Source organism: Notolepis coatsorum (genome assembly GCF_963971535.1).
Source record: "Notolepis coatsorum genome assembly, chromosome: 4".
Classification (NCBI taxonomy): Eukaryota; Metazoa; Chordata; class Actinopteri; order Aulopiformes; family Paralepididae; genus Notolepis; species Notolepis coatsorum.
Window position 1 is genome coordinate 10,806,072 of NC_140168.1, and position 17,510 is coordinate 10,823,581.

The following is a 17,510-nucleotide window of genomic DNA, read 5'->3' on the forward strand; positions in this document are numbered from 1 at the left end:
AAACCAACAAACTGTTATGATCGTACACATACTATGAAACAAATATGTAAAAAAAAAAATTAAATCTCAAAGATTATTAATTTTACGATTGATTTTTTTCATAGCTACGAGTAATCGATTACTCACGCCCATCCCTATTATCAACACGGAGTACTTGCAGGTGTGCGTAGGACCTGTGTACGCACGTTTGATAAATCCCGATTTTTTTTCCCCCTGTGCGTGGGGGACATTCTAAATTCCGTGCTTATGAACGAAAAATAGAACACTTTCTACGCATTATTGATAAAATGAGGGCCCAGGCTTCCTCCCCACCTCACCCACATTTCCCACCGTGTGTTGTGTTGTCACGCGCAGGTCCAAGATCCGTATCCGTGACGGCCGGGCCAAGCCCATAGACCTGCTGGCCAAGTACATCAGTGCGGAGGACGACGACCTGGCGGTGGAGATGCACGAACCGTACACCTTCCTCAACGGACTCACCACCACCGACATGGACGACCTGCTGGAGGACATCAAGGTGTGTGTGTCAGTCAGGGTTATGTGTATGTTTATGTTTAAATTAGGGATGTCCGATATTATCGGCCGATATCGGCATTAAAATGTGATATCGGAAAATATCGGTATGTTTTCAATTTTTTTTTTTACTTTTACATTTCTATAACCTTTATTTACCCAGGCAAGCAAGTAAGAACAAATTCAGATTTTATTTATTGTCAAAAGTATGCATAATGTTGTGTTAATTCCACAACAAGAGATATGTAATGTTAATTACCTGAACTTATTCCATTTTTTGGGGGGGGAAACCCTGCATATATCGGTATCGTTTGATATCTGTATCGGAAATTAAGAGTTGGACAATATCGGTATATCGGTATCGGTAAAAAAGCCAATATCGAGCATCCCTAGTTTAAATGGTAAATGGCTGCATTTATATATCACTTTTATCCAAATCGCTTTACAATTTGTTCCTCACATTTGACCCATTCACTCACACATTCACACACTGATGGCGGAGGCGACCATGCAAGGTGCCAACCTGCACATCGGGAGCAATTAGGGGTTAAGTGTCTTGCTCAAGGACACTTGGACACGCTGCCCGGGAGGAGCGGGAATCAAACCGGGAACCTCCGGATTCCCAGAAGACTGCTCTACCTCCCTGAGCCACTTCGAGACACATGAAAGAACCTCTAGTCTTCCTGGGGTCCTGGACAAAACAAATAGAATACAAATGTACAACTAAAAATACGAATACAAAATTAAGCAAAACACATACATTTAAAATTAATACAAATATACAAATTCACATTATAAAATATAACATTGCAGTCAAATAATAAAATAAAAAAAAATAAAAAACACACAACAGTTTGCAAGATATCTCTTAACACTTTCGGGGTCATTTGGATGCGTCTAAAATCACTGTAGACGGCCAGCATATAATAGACTTGCACAGTCCGTGGGGCTGTTTGTAGAGCTTTGCTATCTGTCTATTCTCATTGTCAATTGAGACCATAAACCGACCCTTCAAAATGGCTTAAAGAAATAACTTTTTCAGCAATACTTTCTCATTTTATAGCGTCTTGAATATAAGCGTTAAGGGATTTCGGCTGGGATATTACCTGGAAGGCGAGATACAGGGCTAATAGCAGTGTTAATTTTGTTGACTAAATTGATGACGAAAGATGTTCGTCAACGAAGGTTTTTTTCATGACGACAACGAGACGTGACGTCACGTTATTGAAGCCCATGTCACGCTAACAAGACTAAATAGTTTATTAAATATCGTTGACCACAACTGACGACACAAAAATGTAATTTATAAAAACCAGGACGAAATTTCTCTTCATGTATGTTGATATTGTTGACTAAAACAAGACTAGACAAAATAATTATAACTTTTCTTAATGCCATCGTCCCGAGTAGAGCAGTGTGACGGGGAGCTATGTTATTAGCATTAGCTGGAGCTATTTGAAAAGCTAGTTTTAGCTTAACCTTACCTTGGCTAAAGTTGGGACTATTCATAATCCAGCTGCAGACCTGCAAGCAAAGTACAGCAAGTTGGCAAAGGAGTATTCCAAAGTAAATCACTTTTAACCACTAACATTACATTGTTTGTATTTCCATCTAGCTCGCGTTAGCTAGTGGCTAAGCTAGCTCACGCTAACGTAACGATCGACCTCTTGCACACAATTAATGACATAATGCAGACAGCCATACCCCGTGACAATGTTTAGCTTTTAGTGCCAAATGATAAGAGTCTGAGGCGGAGTCTCAAAAGAGAATGTTGAATATTTATTTTGCATTAAAAATCACAACAGAGCCTCTGCTACTAGCCAACCTAAACGGAGCCTTCTGGATTGGAAGTACGCAACAACGTGTAACGTCCGTGCGGAACCAATGTACCAACAACCATTCCGTGGGTGAACTCATTGAGCTTAGTTGTCAATTAATTATACTAATACTAATCTATACAATCACCTGTTGTTGAATAAATACTATTACTTTCTAGTTATTACTAAAAAACAGTATATATAAAACAGTAGCTGTAAAAAAGAAAAGAAAAAAAAGTTTTATAATTTATATAATATAATTTTTGTATGTATGCACTGGTATCGGATCAGTATAACCAGACCTAGACCACCTCTAACTCTAACCCCTAACCAGACCTAGACCACCTCTAACTTTAACCCCTAAGTTAGGGTTGTGACTTAGAGGTGGTCTAGGTCCGGATAGGGGTTAAGAGTTGGTCTAGCCCTTTACATCCATCTATCTAAATAATAATAATAAATTATAATGAATGCTTAACTACCCCTAAGTTACCCTAACCAGACCTCTAATTCTAACCACTAACCAGACCTCTTCCATGTGGCACTTTAACACTGACCTCAGAATGTGATTTTATATAATGTTTTTATGCAAGCAGATTGCAATCCGTGTGTACTACTACTAGTACTACTGTGTGTTCTGTTTACTTAGTTTACAGTATCCTGTTATAGAATAAACCGCTGCCAGACACAGCAGAGAGAGAGAGAGGACAGACATGACAGAGAGGACGGACACAGCAGAGAGAGGACAGACATGGCAGAGAGAAAGGAAAGACACAGCAAACAGAAGACAGACAGAGTTCAACGTTGTCTTTCTGGTCAGAAACAATGTCACCACATCCGTAATGCTCTCTTTGATGCATACATTGGACCATGTCTACACCAACATATACTGTAAGAGCAACAATACATTGAACCATGTCTACACCAACATATACTGTAGGAGCAACAATACATTGGACCATGTCTACACCAACATATACTGTAGGAGCAACAATACATTGGACCATGTCTACACCAACCAACGTATATACTTCCTGTGTATCACTTGTGCCGCCGACTCAGATTCCCCTAGGTTAAAAAAATAAATACGCAATTTAAATCATAAAATGTTCCATGTTGAGGGGGCGGCTATGTGGCGCAGTGGGCAAGGCGCTCGCAACGAATGCTGGAGACTAGGCTCGAACAGGATGCCTCCTGTTCGAGCCCCGCTCTCCACATTGCTTTCAGTTTAGCTGGTCGTCCACAGTAATACACATTGGCCGTATTACGGGGAGGGAAACTGAAGGGTGGGGATCGGGCGTTGTGGACAGCGACTCCTACAGGTCGGTTGGTGCGCCTGCGCAGTAGAATCAAGAAGCGACGGGGGCGGGGCCCCTCCAAAGCCCAGACCCCCGACGCTGAAAGATCGAGCCGCGCAGGTGAAAAGATGCGACGGCTGTTACCTCGAGTATCGGAGGGGACTCGTGCTATGTATGACTTAGTCCACATTGCAGCCGGCTTGTGGGAGGCAAGAAACAACGTTCAAAAAGACAGGGGAGGGTTGAATTGGACGATATGAAAAAATTGGGATGGGAGAAAAATAGAAAATGGGAGAAAAAGTGGATAAAAAAATAAAAGATTCCATGTTGACTATTTCTGACAAGTTTTTTTTCCATTAACTAAAAATAGACAAAAATGTCATCCGTTTTCGTCGACTAAATCTAGAATAAAACAAAAAAGACAAAATTGAGACAAAAACTGACTAAGACTAAAATGCTCAGACCTTTAGTTGACTAAAACTGACTAAACGAAAAATAAATGAAGATGACTAAATATGATAAACGAAAAAGGAGCACTTGACACACTAAAACTAAAATGAAAATAGCTGCCAAAATTAACACTGGCTAATAACGTTAAATCCAATGGCATTTCGGATATACAGAAGCTACAGTTAAAACTCAAACTGCATATGATCGGTATGATGGTCCACCACGAATGCATGAAAGGGGGGGGGGGGGGGTGCGGAACGTCATTTCTGATTATTGATTACCAATAACCGCGTTAGCCTCATTAGCCTCATTCATTGATCGGGTGGATGGCTATCAAAACAATGCCTGATCAGCGTGTAATTTACGTGAAAAAGATCTTACTGTGGGCCGGTTGGATCCCCCAGAGCATTTCCCAGTTATCGATCGCCATCTGGTAGATCGATATGTCCATTGGCTGATGATATATTCCGTTACTGCATAGTGAAATCCGCTTCCCAAAAGGTATTCCAAGCTACAGGCTACACATCCAGAATCCAGCTACTGGAAACTACATAAGTAAAAAAAAAAGTGCACCGTTCTGCCACAGGGCACACTGCATTATCGGGACAGCGCCCCTAAGAGGATCTGGCCGGTAATGCACTTTCCAGAATTCGAAGAGGAGGGTAGATCTGCAGTGCCGCTCGGTGACATCGAGTAGGTTATTACAATGGAATAAAAGCCAAAACAACCTTGCCACGGACATGTCCGTGGTTGGTCCTCAACCGGTGGATTCGAAACATGGATATACCGTACTTTTCGCACTATAAGCCGCACCTGACTATAAGCCGCAGCAGCTAAATTGAATGATGTGTACATATATAAGCCGCACTGGACTATAAGCCGCAGGTGTTTTAATGTTTAATTACCTATGTAATTAGCATTGGGACACAATACTGTCGGACAAATAACAAGAATTAACTCATTTACAAGTTGTATTAAGTTTAGCAAATAAGGGAACAGATAAATAACATTTCAATGCAGTCCAAAAAGCAATATTTAGATTTTTACATTTTCGGGTTTGGTCACATCGAGTCACATATAAGCCGCACCGTTATATAAGCCGCAGGGTCAAAAAATGGGGGAAAAAGCCGCGGCTTATAGTCCGAAAAGTACGGTATACGTGGTCGGGCGGGAATGTGTTAATATATATTTTTTTAAGTAATTTTATTATGTATTGTGGATGACATGTTTTTCGGTTTGGGGTTCATTTACTTTAAAGTCCATCGATTGACTTTTGACATTAGAGGATTGTCGCTTATCCACCCTTCTATTACACTGTTGTGTATTACTGTTTGTTGTGTGTTTGTGTTAATTCAAGTGTAAGTGGAGCTTGTTGATTTAAAGGGATGGTTGTTGTTGTTGTCGTCCTGGTAGGTGTACATGGAGTTGGAGCAGGGGAAGAACGTGGACTTCTGGAGGGACATGACTACTATCACAGAGGATGAGATCAGTAAACTGAAGAAGCTGGAGGGCTCTGGGAAAGGACCAGTACCAGGTACAGCTTCAGCAGCACCAGGACTGGGTTTAGGCAAAGATTCGGTGCATCGTCAAATAAATCTTACAGTGGTTCCATTTAGTCTGGTTACTTATTTAAAATAAATCTTACAGTGGTTCCATTTAGTCTGGTTACTTATTTAAAATAAATCTTAGTGGTTCCATTTAATCTGGTTACTTATTTAAAATAAATCTTAGTGGTTCCATTTAGTCTGGTTACTTATTTAAAATAAATCTTATTGGTTCCATTTAATGTGGTTACTTATTTAAAAATAAATCGTATTGGTTCCATTTAATGTGGTTACTTATTTAAAATAAATCTTAGTGGTTCCATTTAGTCTGGTTACTTATTTAAAATAAATCTTAGTGGTTCCATTTAATCTGGTTACTTATTTAAAATAGATCTTAGTGGTTCCATTTAATCTGTTTTTTTTTTTTAAATAAATCTTACAGTGGTTACATTTAATCTGGTTACTTATTTAAAATAAATCTTAGTGGTTCCATTTAATCTGGTTACTTATTTTAAATAAATCGTACAGTGGTTCCATTTAATCTGGTTACTTTTTTTTTTTTTTTTTTTAATCTTAGTGGTTCCATTTAGTCTGGTTACTTATTTAAAATAAATCTTACATTGGTTCCATTTAATGTGGTTTCTTATTTAAAATAAATCTTAGTGGTTCCATTTAGTCTGGTTACTTATTTAAAATAAATCTTAGTGGTTCGATTTAGTCTGGTTACTTATTTTAAATAAATCTTAGTGGTTCCATTTAATCTGGTTACTTATTTAAAATAAATCTTAGTGGTTCCATTTAGTCTGGTTACTTACCGGTATTTAAAATAAATCTTACAGTGCACTGTTCCATTTAATCTGGTTACTTAAAAAAAAAAAAAAAATCTTAGTGGTTCCATTTAGTCTGTAATATATATTTTAAATAAGTAACCAGTGGTTCCATTTAGTCTGGCTACTTTCTTTTTAAATAAATCTTACAGTGGTTCCATTTACTCTGGTTACTTTTTTAAATAAATCTTAGTGGTTCCATTTAATCTGGTTACTTTTTTAAATAAATCTGAGTGGTTCCATTTAATCTGGTTACTTTAAAAAAGAAGAAAAAATCTTACAGTGGTTCCATTTAGTCTGGTTACTTATTTAAACATACGACTGGTCATGTCAAAACTCACTCCCTTACTTTCCTCCTACCCCTGAATTCTGAATCATTACTACCAACCTCATACTATAGTCTACCCATATAGCTCTGTATGTTAGCATGTACAATAGTGCTGTATATACCGTATATATACATTCATATATTTATATTTACCGCATATACTTACTTGTCTAATTGTTATGATTTTATATGCCTTTTTTCTTTTGCTTTGTTGAAGAACTATTTTTGCTTATTACATGGCGTTTTAACATTCGCCGAAATCCTTGATTGTGATTGGTCAATAGCCCCTGACAGCGGTGAATTATTTTTCGATAACCACTGGTGATTATTGTTTTTCGCAGCTGGAGCAATCAAGCCCACTGACACACACTGTTTCAGTGCAATCAGACACACCTGCCGGCTGCCGGCGATAATAATAATCACTTTATTTGGGCTGACAGAGCCACAGAACAACTGCGTCTGCATTTTATCTCGTCTTGTCGATGGTGTAAAATGAATTGGGTATATTGTTAGTAAGTTAGCCATGTAATAAGCGGGATAATGTATAGCTATACTCGGTCATTGTCGCAAAATAATTGACCTTCACTGACGTTTAAAACACCTCAGTGAGGCGCCTCGGTGTTCTAAACTCTGTCGGTCAATTATTTTGCGACAATGACCTCGTAGCTATACATTATCCCTTACATATTATACCCAGTTCAATCACCTGTATATTGCACTCTACTGTTACATTTGCACACCAATTGGACGCCAAACTTATTTTCGTCATACTGTACTTGTGCTGTATAAATGACAATACATTTGAAACTAATCTAATCTAATCATCTCTCCACCCACCCCCCGCCCCGCCCCAGGTGACCGGCGCGACGGTATCAACACCTCGGTGAGCACCGACGTGCAGGTTGTCTTCAAGGGGAAGTCGTACAGCCAGCTGCAGGCCATGAACCACAACATGGAGACCAAGATACGAGCCGGTGGATCCAACCTGGACATCGGCTACTGGGAGAGTCTGCTGCAGCAAGTCCGGGTCTTCATGGGGAGGGCAAGGTGAGTGTCTTGAGTCCTCGTACGGGGCAGGGCCTGGAAGGGCAAGGTGAGTGTCTTGAGTCCTCGTGCGGGGCAGGGCTGGAAGAACAAGGTGTGAGTCTTTGAGTCCTCGTACGGGGCAGGGCCTGGAAGAGCAAGGTGTCTTGAGTCCTCATACAGGCCTGGAAGAGCAAGGTGTCTTGAGTCCTCATACAGGCCTGGAAGAGCAAGGTGTGAGTCTGACAGCCCAAACCCACCGAATGCGCGACACGGGCATGAGGCGGGTGGGCGTGAGACGCTTCACTTTCGCTCTCATGTTAACAGGCGTTGCACGCGCGGCCGACTCGCGGGCTTTGGTTGGATTCAGACTAGCCGTGCACCATGCACATTTTCACAGAAATACAGTCAATATCTGCATTATTACCACACATATAGATGTTGTTCAACCAACTAATGTGTCTGTATCTTTCCCAATACAAATAAACCATACTATACTTTTTCAGCAGTACAGTCACACTGATTTCATCATTCTAAAATGTATTCTAACATTCTAATTAATTAATTAGATAATAACTGGTTATACATGCAAAATGGACAATAGAACACTGGAACTGGAAATCGTAAAAGAAAATCCTCAAACGGTGACTGACTTCGCATATAGACTAGGCATTTACAGCTGTTCCAATGTAGATGTGCCTTCCTCCGTGCGCTTTTGCCCGCTCTGGAGTCTGACTCGGTGTGGACGGCCATGCACGCTGTTCTCGCACGACACCCGCCCGTGCCTGGTGGGGTCCCGGCGTGAGTCTTCATACGGGGCAGGCCTGGAAGCTAGACCCCAATAGGAAGGTATACCGTCATGGATCAATGCAAACGTGTATAGATGTTTTGGATGTTTTACGTCCTTTAGATATGTTTCGTAAAAAAATTAAAGAAATGGATACATACTGTAAAAAGTGAATAAAAAAAAAATTCCTTGCAGCAGTTTTACAAAGTAAAAGGAAATATACCATTTGAATGAAATGGCACCATGATAATTACAAGATAAAGGATGTAAAAAATATGTCATATCACACTGTAATTTGTACTGGAAAACTATATACCGTCGGATATCATTACGCCAATCATTACGGCAATTAGAAAATGATTGTGATATGATACTTGGACTCAGGGCTGGGTGATACTCCCAAAATCTCGCCCTAAGTCAAAGTATCATATCACAATAGTTCTGATAGTGTAACTGTATTTTTTACAGTATTTACCGGTGGTTTTCCAGTACTTGTTTTTAATGTATTGTAATACAGTTGTCATGTTGCTATTTCATTCAAAATGCTCTTATTTTCTTCTACCTTTTTAATACCGCGGCAAGGATTGTTTTTTAAATTAATAACTTGAAAGATATACAGTGTGTGTATATATTTATTATGATGAAGTGTATATCTTGAAGGACGGTATTGTAAACATTCCTACCGTTGCATTGATCCATGATGGATCTGAAATCCATCACATTAATTAGGGATGTCCGATATTATCAGCCTACCGATATTATCGGCCGATATTGGCATTAAAATGTAATATCGAAAATTATCGGTATCGGTTAAAAAAAAATATATATATATATTTGTTTACCTTTATTTACCCAGGCAAGCAAGTAAGAACAAATTCTTATTTTATTTATTGTGAAAAGTATGCATAATGTTGTGTTTTTGGGGGGGGGAAACCCCGCCTTTTATATCGGTATCGGAAATTAAGAGTTGGACAATATCGGTATATCGGTAAAAAAGCCAATATCGAACATCCCTAATATTAACCCTTTCTCTGCCGATGACGTGTTAAGACGTCATTCTCCGCCATGCGTAATCTGCCAATGACGTCTTACAGCGTCTTTGAGATCAATATTTCATATTTTCGTCATGGTATTCACATTTCACCCACGGAGTCTTTGCTGGTGTTGTAGGACTCCGCTCAACTCTCCAACGCTTCAATACCGCCACCTGGTGGCCGATCGGCGAGTTGCCAAAACCGGAAGTCACCGGAAGTGCTTAGTCCGTCCCCTATTCTGTCCGGCCACTCGCTATTGCTCGCGGGACTCTATCCAGACACCGTGCATATCGATCCGTTGCCATAACTCAATAAACAACATGATTGGACGTGTATTAGTATTATACAAACCGGAACTGGATCACCTAGATCAACATCCCATAATAGCGATCTTTTTGCTCCACGCTCATCACCCAACGGTAAGAGGAGACTGGGGTGAGTTTCAGCATTTTTGATTATTATTATTAACCATACAAACTGCTCTGATCTATATATCACCCATACTACATGAATCATTTAACGTCGGTCATTGCATTATAAACGACCCCCCCCCCCCCCCCCCCCCCCCTCCGGTCACCAGCAGATGACCAGTCATGACGTTTAGGATCATGTACATGTGAAATTTTTTATATATCGTTGATCGGTATCAAACTGCATTTGATCATCTAATATATGCATTTATGGATATATATCACGTTCTATGAAATACAGCAGAAAACGATAAAAACATATTTATACTCTAGACCGTATTATTGTATGAATGAAAAAGTAAAACGTTCCTACATCCCGAACGATAGATAATTGATGTTGAATGGGCCATAGTAATGTCAATTTAGCAATACAATTTAAAAAGTTATAGCCCTGCAAAGAAGGTGAACATCTCCATAGACAAATAGAGCTGGCAGAGAGGCTACAAGGATGGATACAAGCTCCGGCAAAGAATGGGTTAATATAAAGATTGTTGTGGTTGTCTCTCCTACCTTTATTGACCCAGGGGAGGTTCTCGCACACGATTCACACGAGCAGCTTCCTTCCCAGTACAGGCCGTCTCGTATATATATATATCTACGTGTCCGGGGACGTGAAAAGTGTATCTGTGAACCTGATCTATGTGTTTTGATTCTAGGCTGAGGGAGCGGCATCAGGACGTGCTTCGCCAGAAGCTGTTCAAACTGAAACAGGAGCAGGGCGTGGAGAGTGAACCTCTGTTCCCCATCAAGGAGGAGGCTGAGGACGCTGGGTGAGTCACACACACACACACACACACGCACACTCACACTTACACACACACACACACACACTCACACTCACACTCACACTCACACACAAGCATGTGTACAGACACACAAACATGTACACACACACACATACATGTACACACACACACATACATGTACACACACACACACACACACACACACACACACATGTACACACATGTACACACACACACACACACACACACACACACACACATGTACACACACACACACACATGTACACACACACACACACACACACACACACACACACAAACATGTACACACACACACACATACATGTACACACACACACAAACATGTACACACACACACACACACGCGCACTCACACTCACACTCACACACACACACACACAAGCATGTGTACAGACACACAAACATGTACACACACACATGTACACACACACACAAACATGTACACACGCACGCACGCACGCACACACACACACACACACACACATGTACATGTGTGTGAATGAATGAATGAATGACAATTACATTTATATAGTGCTTTTCTAGACACTCAAAGCGCTCCCCACAATGTAGGGTGGAAATTGCCTCCTTCACCACCACTGTGCAGCACATGACCTTGGGCTACGCAGGCTCAATGGCTGCCATACACTGGCACCAGGCACACGTCACACTACTACACAATGGCTGAACGCCTCAGGAGACGGGGATTGATATCAGCCATCAACATAAGAGGAAGGTTTCTCTTAAATCTACTTTTAAAAATGCTATCACAATCGCAGAAACAATTGCCACGCAATATACAAAAGATGTTCACGGACAGAGAGTCTGAGATGATTTATTAATTAAGGGGTAAACTCAGCACAAGGTCCTTGAAGTGCTTAAAGGAAGACTCCAACATTTTGGGAAATTAGCTTATTTGCCATCTACCCTGGAGTTAGACAAGAAGATACATACCTTTTTCTTCTCTGTGCATGTAGTAGTAGTAGGAAGATGCGCACCGTTAGCCTAGCTTAGCGTCAGTCACTGGAAGTAGGTTCCTCCATTAGCCTAGTTCCCAACGTCTTCCTACTCCTACTGCATGCACAGAGAAGAAAAAGGTATGTATCTTCTTGTCTAACTCCAGGGTTCCCAAAATGTTGGAGTGTTAAAGGTGACATGCATTATAAATGTCTTTTTTGAGTCTCTAGCATTGTATTATAGTAATAGGAGTTAGTATCAATACCATATTGGCGGATTGCCGTCATTCAGGTCATTCATTTCCTGTTCCATTTTAATCAGGTCGTTCTGATTTGACGTCAGACGACGCATGGTGACGTCACGTGGCGAGGATGGAGCGGATAGTGATCCGATCGGCTCTGTGGTTGTAGCGCACCAAACGGGGTTTGACAGAGCGAGAGAGAGAGAGAGAATCAGATAGACCCTCGCGACAGAGCACACATACACACTGTGCCGCGCGCTACAGCTGCTCCCGAATCGAGAGAGAGAGAGATCACTGTGTAAACACTCTGCGTGCAGGTCCCCTTCTCTATCTCTCTCTCGATTCGGGAGCATAAGCTGTAGTGCGGCACAGTGGTAGGCTTCCTTGAACGGGGGAGAGAGAGAGAGAGAGAGAGAGAGAGAGAAGGGGACCCGCACGCAGAGTGTTTACACAGTTCTCTTTCTCTCTCCCGTTCGAGGATGTCTACCACTGTGCCGCGCTACAGCTTATGCTCCCGAATCGAGAGAGAGAGATAGAGAAGGGGACCTGCACGCAGAGTGTTTACACAGTTCTCTCTCTCTCTCTTTCTTCCTCCACCTCTGTCTCTCTCTGCCACTCGCAGACTGTGTGGATGACTGTCACTGAAAGTGCTTATGGGCGGAGCCAGGCCAATAACAGGCTGAAATCTTGAGGCTGGAAAATGATGCTTTTGAGTACTCTATTAGAAATATAAAACGATGATTTAAAAAAAAAAAAAACCTTACAGATGTCTTCCATAGACTCACAGGAATTGTGTAAAGTTGCCCAAATAGTGCTAGGAATAGCAATGCAGGTCCCCTTTAAGATATGGAAGTCATCGCGGGACGGGAATCAGCCTGGAATATATAGCCAATCGATAGTAGACGGTAGTGATCGATTTTTGGAATGGCGATCAGGAATTGGAATGATCTTTTTGGAGAACATCTGATCTGAGGTAAGGAATCTATTTGACCAGTCTTGGGATAATCAGAGTTGTATTCGCTGAGATATAAGCGTTTGCCTTATGTGTGATGTGTCTCTGTGTGCGCGATCGCTTTGAGGAAATCAGAGAATCGATTTTCAGCTCGCGGCCCCAGCGTGCATACGTACACATATACTATCGATAATCTAGCGTTTATTTGAAAACGATTCATAAATAGGCCGAAAAATGACAACGTTTTTGTGTATTCCAGAATATTCCAGTAAAGGGCGTTTATCATGGAACATTTATATTTTCCTTGAAAACTAGGGCTTTTCAAAATGCTATAAAACGAAAATGAACCGATAAAAAAACAATCCGCTTTGACAATGTTGACTGGAAAACGAGTCATTGATAAGCGACGGGCAGATTAGACACATAGCCATAATTTAAAACATAGATTAGGCGTTTTTAGCGCTAACATTGAAGTGGGTGGTGGGCATTCAACCGGTAAATCAAGATTAAGCTTGGGCTCTGAAAGTGTTAAAGTGCTTGATTTTTTACCCAAAAAAAAGTCAAGGCATGGAATTCCTTGAAAACAGCTTTTTTTTTTACAAGGTGCTTAAAAAGTCCTTGAAATTCAAATCAACCATTCACATTCAAAGTTTAGTTCATCCATGATAAGATAGTTGTGCCCTTCCTGATGACTTGTCGTACAGAACTTGTAAGTGGCTTTGGATAAAAGCGTTTCAGCTAAATGTAAATGTAAAACCCTGGTTAACATAAAACTTGTCTAACTCCAGTCTTTACTGTGATTTGTACGTTTGTTGCGTTAGAGATAAATAAAGATCAATCAATCAAACGACAACAACAACACATTATAATAACAATTGAACTAAAAAGAAAAAAAACAGTTTGTCATAAAAGACGGAGATTCACACGGGCCCTTTCGTTTCAACAGCACCGAGAAGGAAGGGGAACCCACCGCAGGAGAAGGGGAACCCACAACAACGGAGAAGGCGGCGGGTGACAACGACGGCGAGGAGGCGGGGCCGTCCACGTCGACGACCGCCGCGGAGAAGAAGAAGAAGACGGCCGGCGAGGAGGAGAAGGAGGGGGACGGCGAGGAGAAGGGCGAGGTGGTGGAGGCGGTGCTGACGGAGGAGGACCTGATCCAGCAGAGCCAGGCGGAGTACGACTCGGGCCGCTACAGCCCCGCCATGCTCACGGCCCAGGAGATGCCGCCCGAGGCGCACAGCGTGGCGGCGGACGAGGACCTGGAGCGGCTGCACCTGGCGCGCAGACAGATGCGGGAGACGGGTACGAGAGGCTGAGCGACACACACACACACACACACGCCTCGGTCCAGGGTGTTCGCACAAGGTCCTTGAAGTGCTTATTAAAGTGCTTGGTTTTTGTTTAACCCTTTCACTATACCACACGACAGAAGGTTAACCCTTTACTATCACACAACCGACGGTCGCCGTCACACACACAGACACACACACACACGCCTCGGTCCAGGGTGTTCGCACAAGGTCCTTGAAGTGCTTATTAAAGTGCTTGGTTTTAACCCTTTCACTATACCACACGACAGAAGGTTAACCCTTTACTATCACACAACCGACGGTCGCCGTCACACACACAGACATCACGCCTCGGTCCAGGGTGCGCACAAGGTCCTTGGCGTGCCTTAAAGTGCTCGATTTTTGTTTAACCCTTTCACTATACCACACGACCGAAGGTTAACCCTTTTTACTATCCCACTACAGACGGGTTCTGTAGTGGGATGGTAAAGGGTTAACCTGCTGTCGTGTGGCAGTGAAAGGGTTAACCTTCTGTGTATTGTCGCAGTGAAAAGGGTTAACCGTTTGGTAGTGCGGCAGTGAAAGGGTTAACACATTGGTCGCCAAAAATCGCTGTTCAGCGTTATTGCCCGCCATGCGTTGTCTGCCAAGATCGCTGTACAGCGTTTTTGAGATCAATATTTTGCTCTGGCCATCGATAAAGTACATAGCCTTAGAATAAGCAGACAAAAATATTGCCTACAATAAATAAGTACTAGGGAAAAAGAAAAAAACATATATATTTTTTAATAACAAGTATAATCTTTCCCCGTCTGTCCCACGTTGATCTTCGCCCCTAACTCTCTCTCCACGTCTCCACATTTTCAGGCGAGGCCAGCGAGAGCGCGGAGGACGCCTTCGTGCGTCGCGCCAAAGAGGGCATGGGCAACGACGAGGCCCAGTTCAGCGTGGAGCTGCCCGTCACGGGGAAGATGTACCTGTGGGCCGACAAGTACCGGCCGCGCAAGCCCCGCTTCTTCAACCGGGTCCACACGGGCTTCGAGTGGAACAAGTACAACCAGACCCACTACGACTTCGACAACCCGCCGCCCAAGATCGTCCAGGGCTACAAGTTCAACATCTTCTACCCGGACCTGATCAACAAGCGATCCACGCCGCAGTACTTCCTGGAGCCCAGCCCCGACAACAAGGACTTCGGCGTCCTGCGGTTCCATGCGGGGCCCCCGTACGAGGACATCGCCTTCAAGATCGTCAACCGCGAGTGGGAGTACTCCCACCGGCACGGCTTCCGCTGCCAGTTCGCCAACGGCATCTTTCAGCTGTGGTTCCACTTCAAGAGGTACCGCTACAGGAGATAGGAACCCCGTGCGCGGAAACCATGACCCGCCCCCCCCCCCCCCAAAGGACCAACACGCACCCCAAAAAACTTCTGGGTTTTATCCATAGATATACGCAGTGTATTCAGGCGATGTGATGTTTTATCTGTATTGTTGTAGTTACTCCAAAGAGAGGAGCTTTTTCTTATTGGTTACAACCACGACTCCCAGTGTGTCATTTGTAATGTCACTTTGATTCGAGATTTGCAGCCTTTTCAGTGTGTTGTTAATTAACTCTGAAATTATAACATTAAAGATGGCTTTCTTTTTCCTCCGCTGTTTGCTCTCTTTCAAGGTCAAAGTCAAGTTTATTAGTATGTCCCCAAACTGGGCCATTCATGTTACAGCAGATAAATAGGAGCTCAAAAAAAAAAAAAAAAAAAACAGCAAACATACATAACAAGAAGAACACGGACAGACATGTACAGTACATGGTCGCAGGATCAGATCATGACGACAGTCAAACAAGCAACCACAACCATCCCCACCCACCCACCTCAAAGCCGCCCTCTCCTGCCTCCTCCATTGATGGCACGAATGGAGGTAGGAATAAATGAGAATTTGTATCTATTGTTTTTAGCTGCAGGGGTCTCCAAACGTTGGCCGCAAGGCAATAATTTATACTCCGGATTTAGGGGGTGAATGAGCTGTCCGCTCTAATCGATGACGCCTTCCTGAGCACCTGCTGTTAGGTTTTAGTGAGTTTTTCCTTACCTTCGCGTGGGGTATGTCTGGGAGTGCTTGCATTCATTAATTTATTTGCATTTATTTTAAATTTGTTGGACCTTATGGTGTTCTTGTTTTATTCTTGACTTATTGTTATGTTTCTTCTTGACTTGTTTAAAGAAGACGTGTCCGGCCCATGGGGACATTAACGTGTGTTGTCGGGCCTTACAAATAAATTTGATTTGATATATATCACCCAGACAACTGAATTGTGCCCCTGCAAGGCTGTTATTTTACAATTAGCAATTTAGTCATTTGGCTAAAAGATTTAGCTTTTATACAGAGCAGAACATGTCAGCAGGAGGTACATGTCTAGGGCTGCACGATTTTGGGAAATAATCTAATTGTGATTTTTCTGGCGGATATTGCGATTGCGATTAAATTTGCGATTATAATTTTTTTTTTAAAGCAGCCCCACAGAGGTTTATTGTAAAATGCGGCTTGCATCTGGCCTACGCGGTGGGTCTGTTCGGGACACCGAGCCTGAAAATGTTTCTTTTTATGTGGGAATCGATACCGGTACCAAACGGTACCTTTTTTTCTGTACTTTACTCTCCCTCTGAAGTCTAAACTTCACAACACACAATCTAAAACCCCTTACCTCCCTCTCCCAAACCGTTCCTACAACAATAACAACAACTTGCAAAGGAGATCTTGTATCTCAATGGGACTTCCTGGAAGTAAAAAATATATAATAATTGCGTTTTCTTTTTTTTTCTTTCGATTTGCTAATTGCATCATTTCAAATCGTGATTTCGATTTAAAATCGATTAATCGTTCAGCCCTAGCGTCAGTGGCATTGTTTGTCAAATGGTATCAAGCTTGAGTGTTACCTCCTGAGTGCATAGATAGGTAGTAGTTAGGGGTGTAACGATGCAACCTCACAACGATTAATTTCGATTACGATTATTCGGGCAACGTTTCAATGCATCATGAAATCTCTTCATTTGACCACGATTCGATTAGATTAATTTTCTATACATTTTCTATCAGTTAATTCCCCAAAACATTTTGAATACACAAATGTGGCTGGGGGAATTGATTCACTCAGCATGAATGGATTATAGGTAAATAAAAACAATACACACACAAA

At 42.1% G+C, this 17,510-nt stretch overlaps 2 protein-coding genes across 2 annotated transcripts in view; one reads left to right on the forward strand and one right to left on the reverse strand.

The window, feature by feature from the left end:
* The window catches only part of cactin, a 32,410-nt gene extending 16,333 nt beyond the window's left edge, over positions 1–16,077 (forward strand). The window contains exons 7-12 of the mRNA XM_084313281.1: positions 355–517; positions 5,489–5,609; positions 7,629–7,821; positions 10,745–10,858; positions 13,970–14,328; positions 15,183–16,077. Coding sequence (XP_084169407.1) covers positions 355–517; positions 5,489–5,609; positions 7,629–7,821; positions 10,745–10,858; positions 13,970–14,328; positions 15,183–15,673 — 1,441 coding nt within the window. The 3' untranslated portion in view covers positions 15,674–16,077. The remainder of the gene's footprint in view (positions 1–354; positions 518–5,488; positions 5,610–7,628; positions 7,822–10,744; positions 10,859–13,969; positions 14,329–15,182) is intronic.
* The window catches only part of LOC311226401 (uncharacterized protein), a gene marked incomplete at its 5' end in the record, with an annotated part of 864,333 nt that overhangs the window by 377,880 nt on the left and 468,943 nt on the right, over positions 1–17,510 (reverse strand). The window lies entirely within an intron of this gene.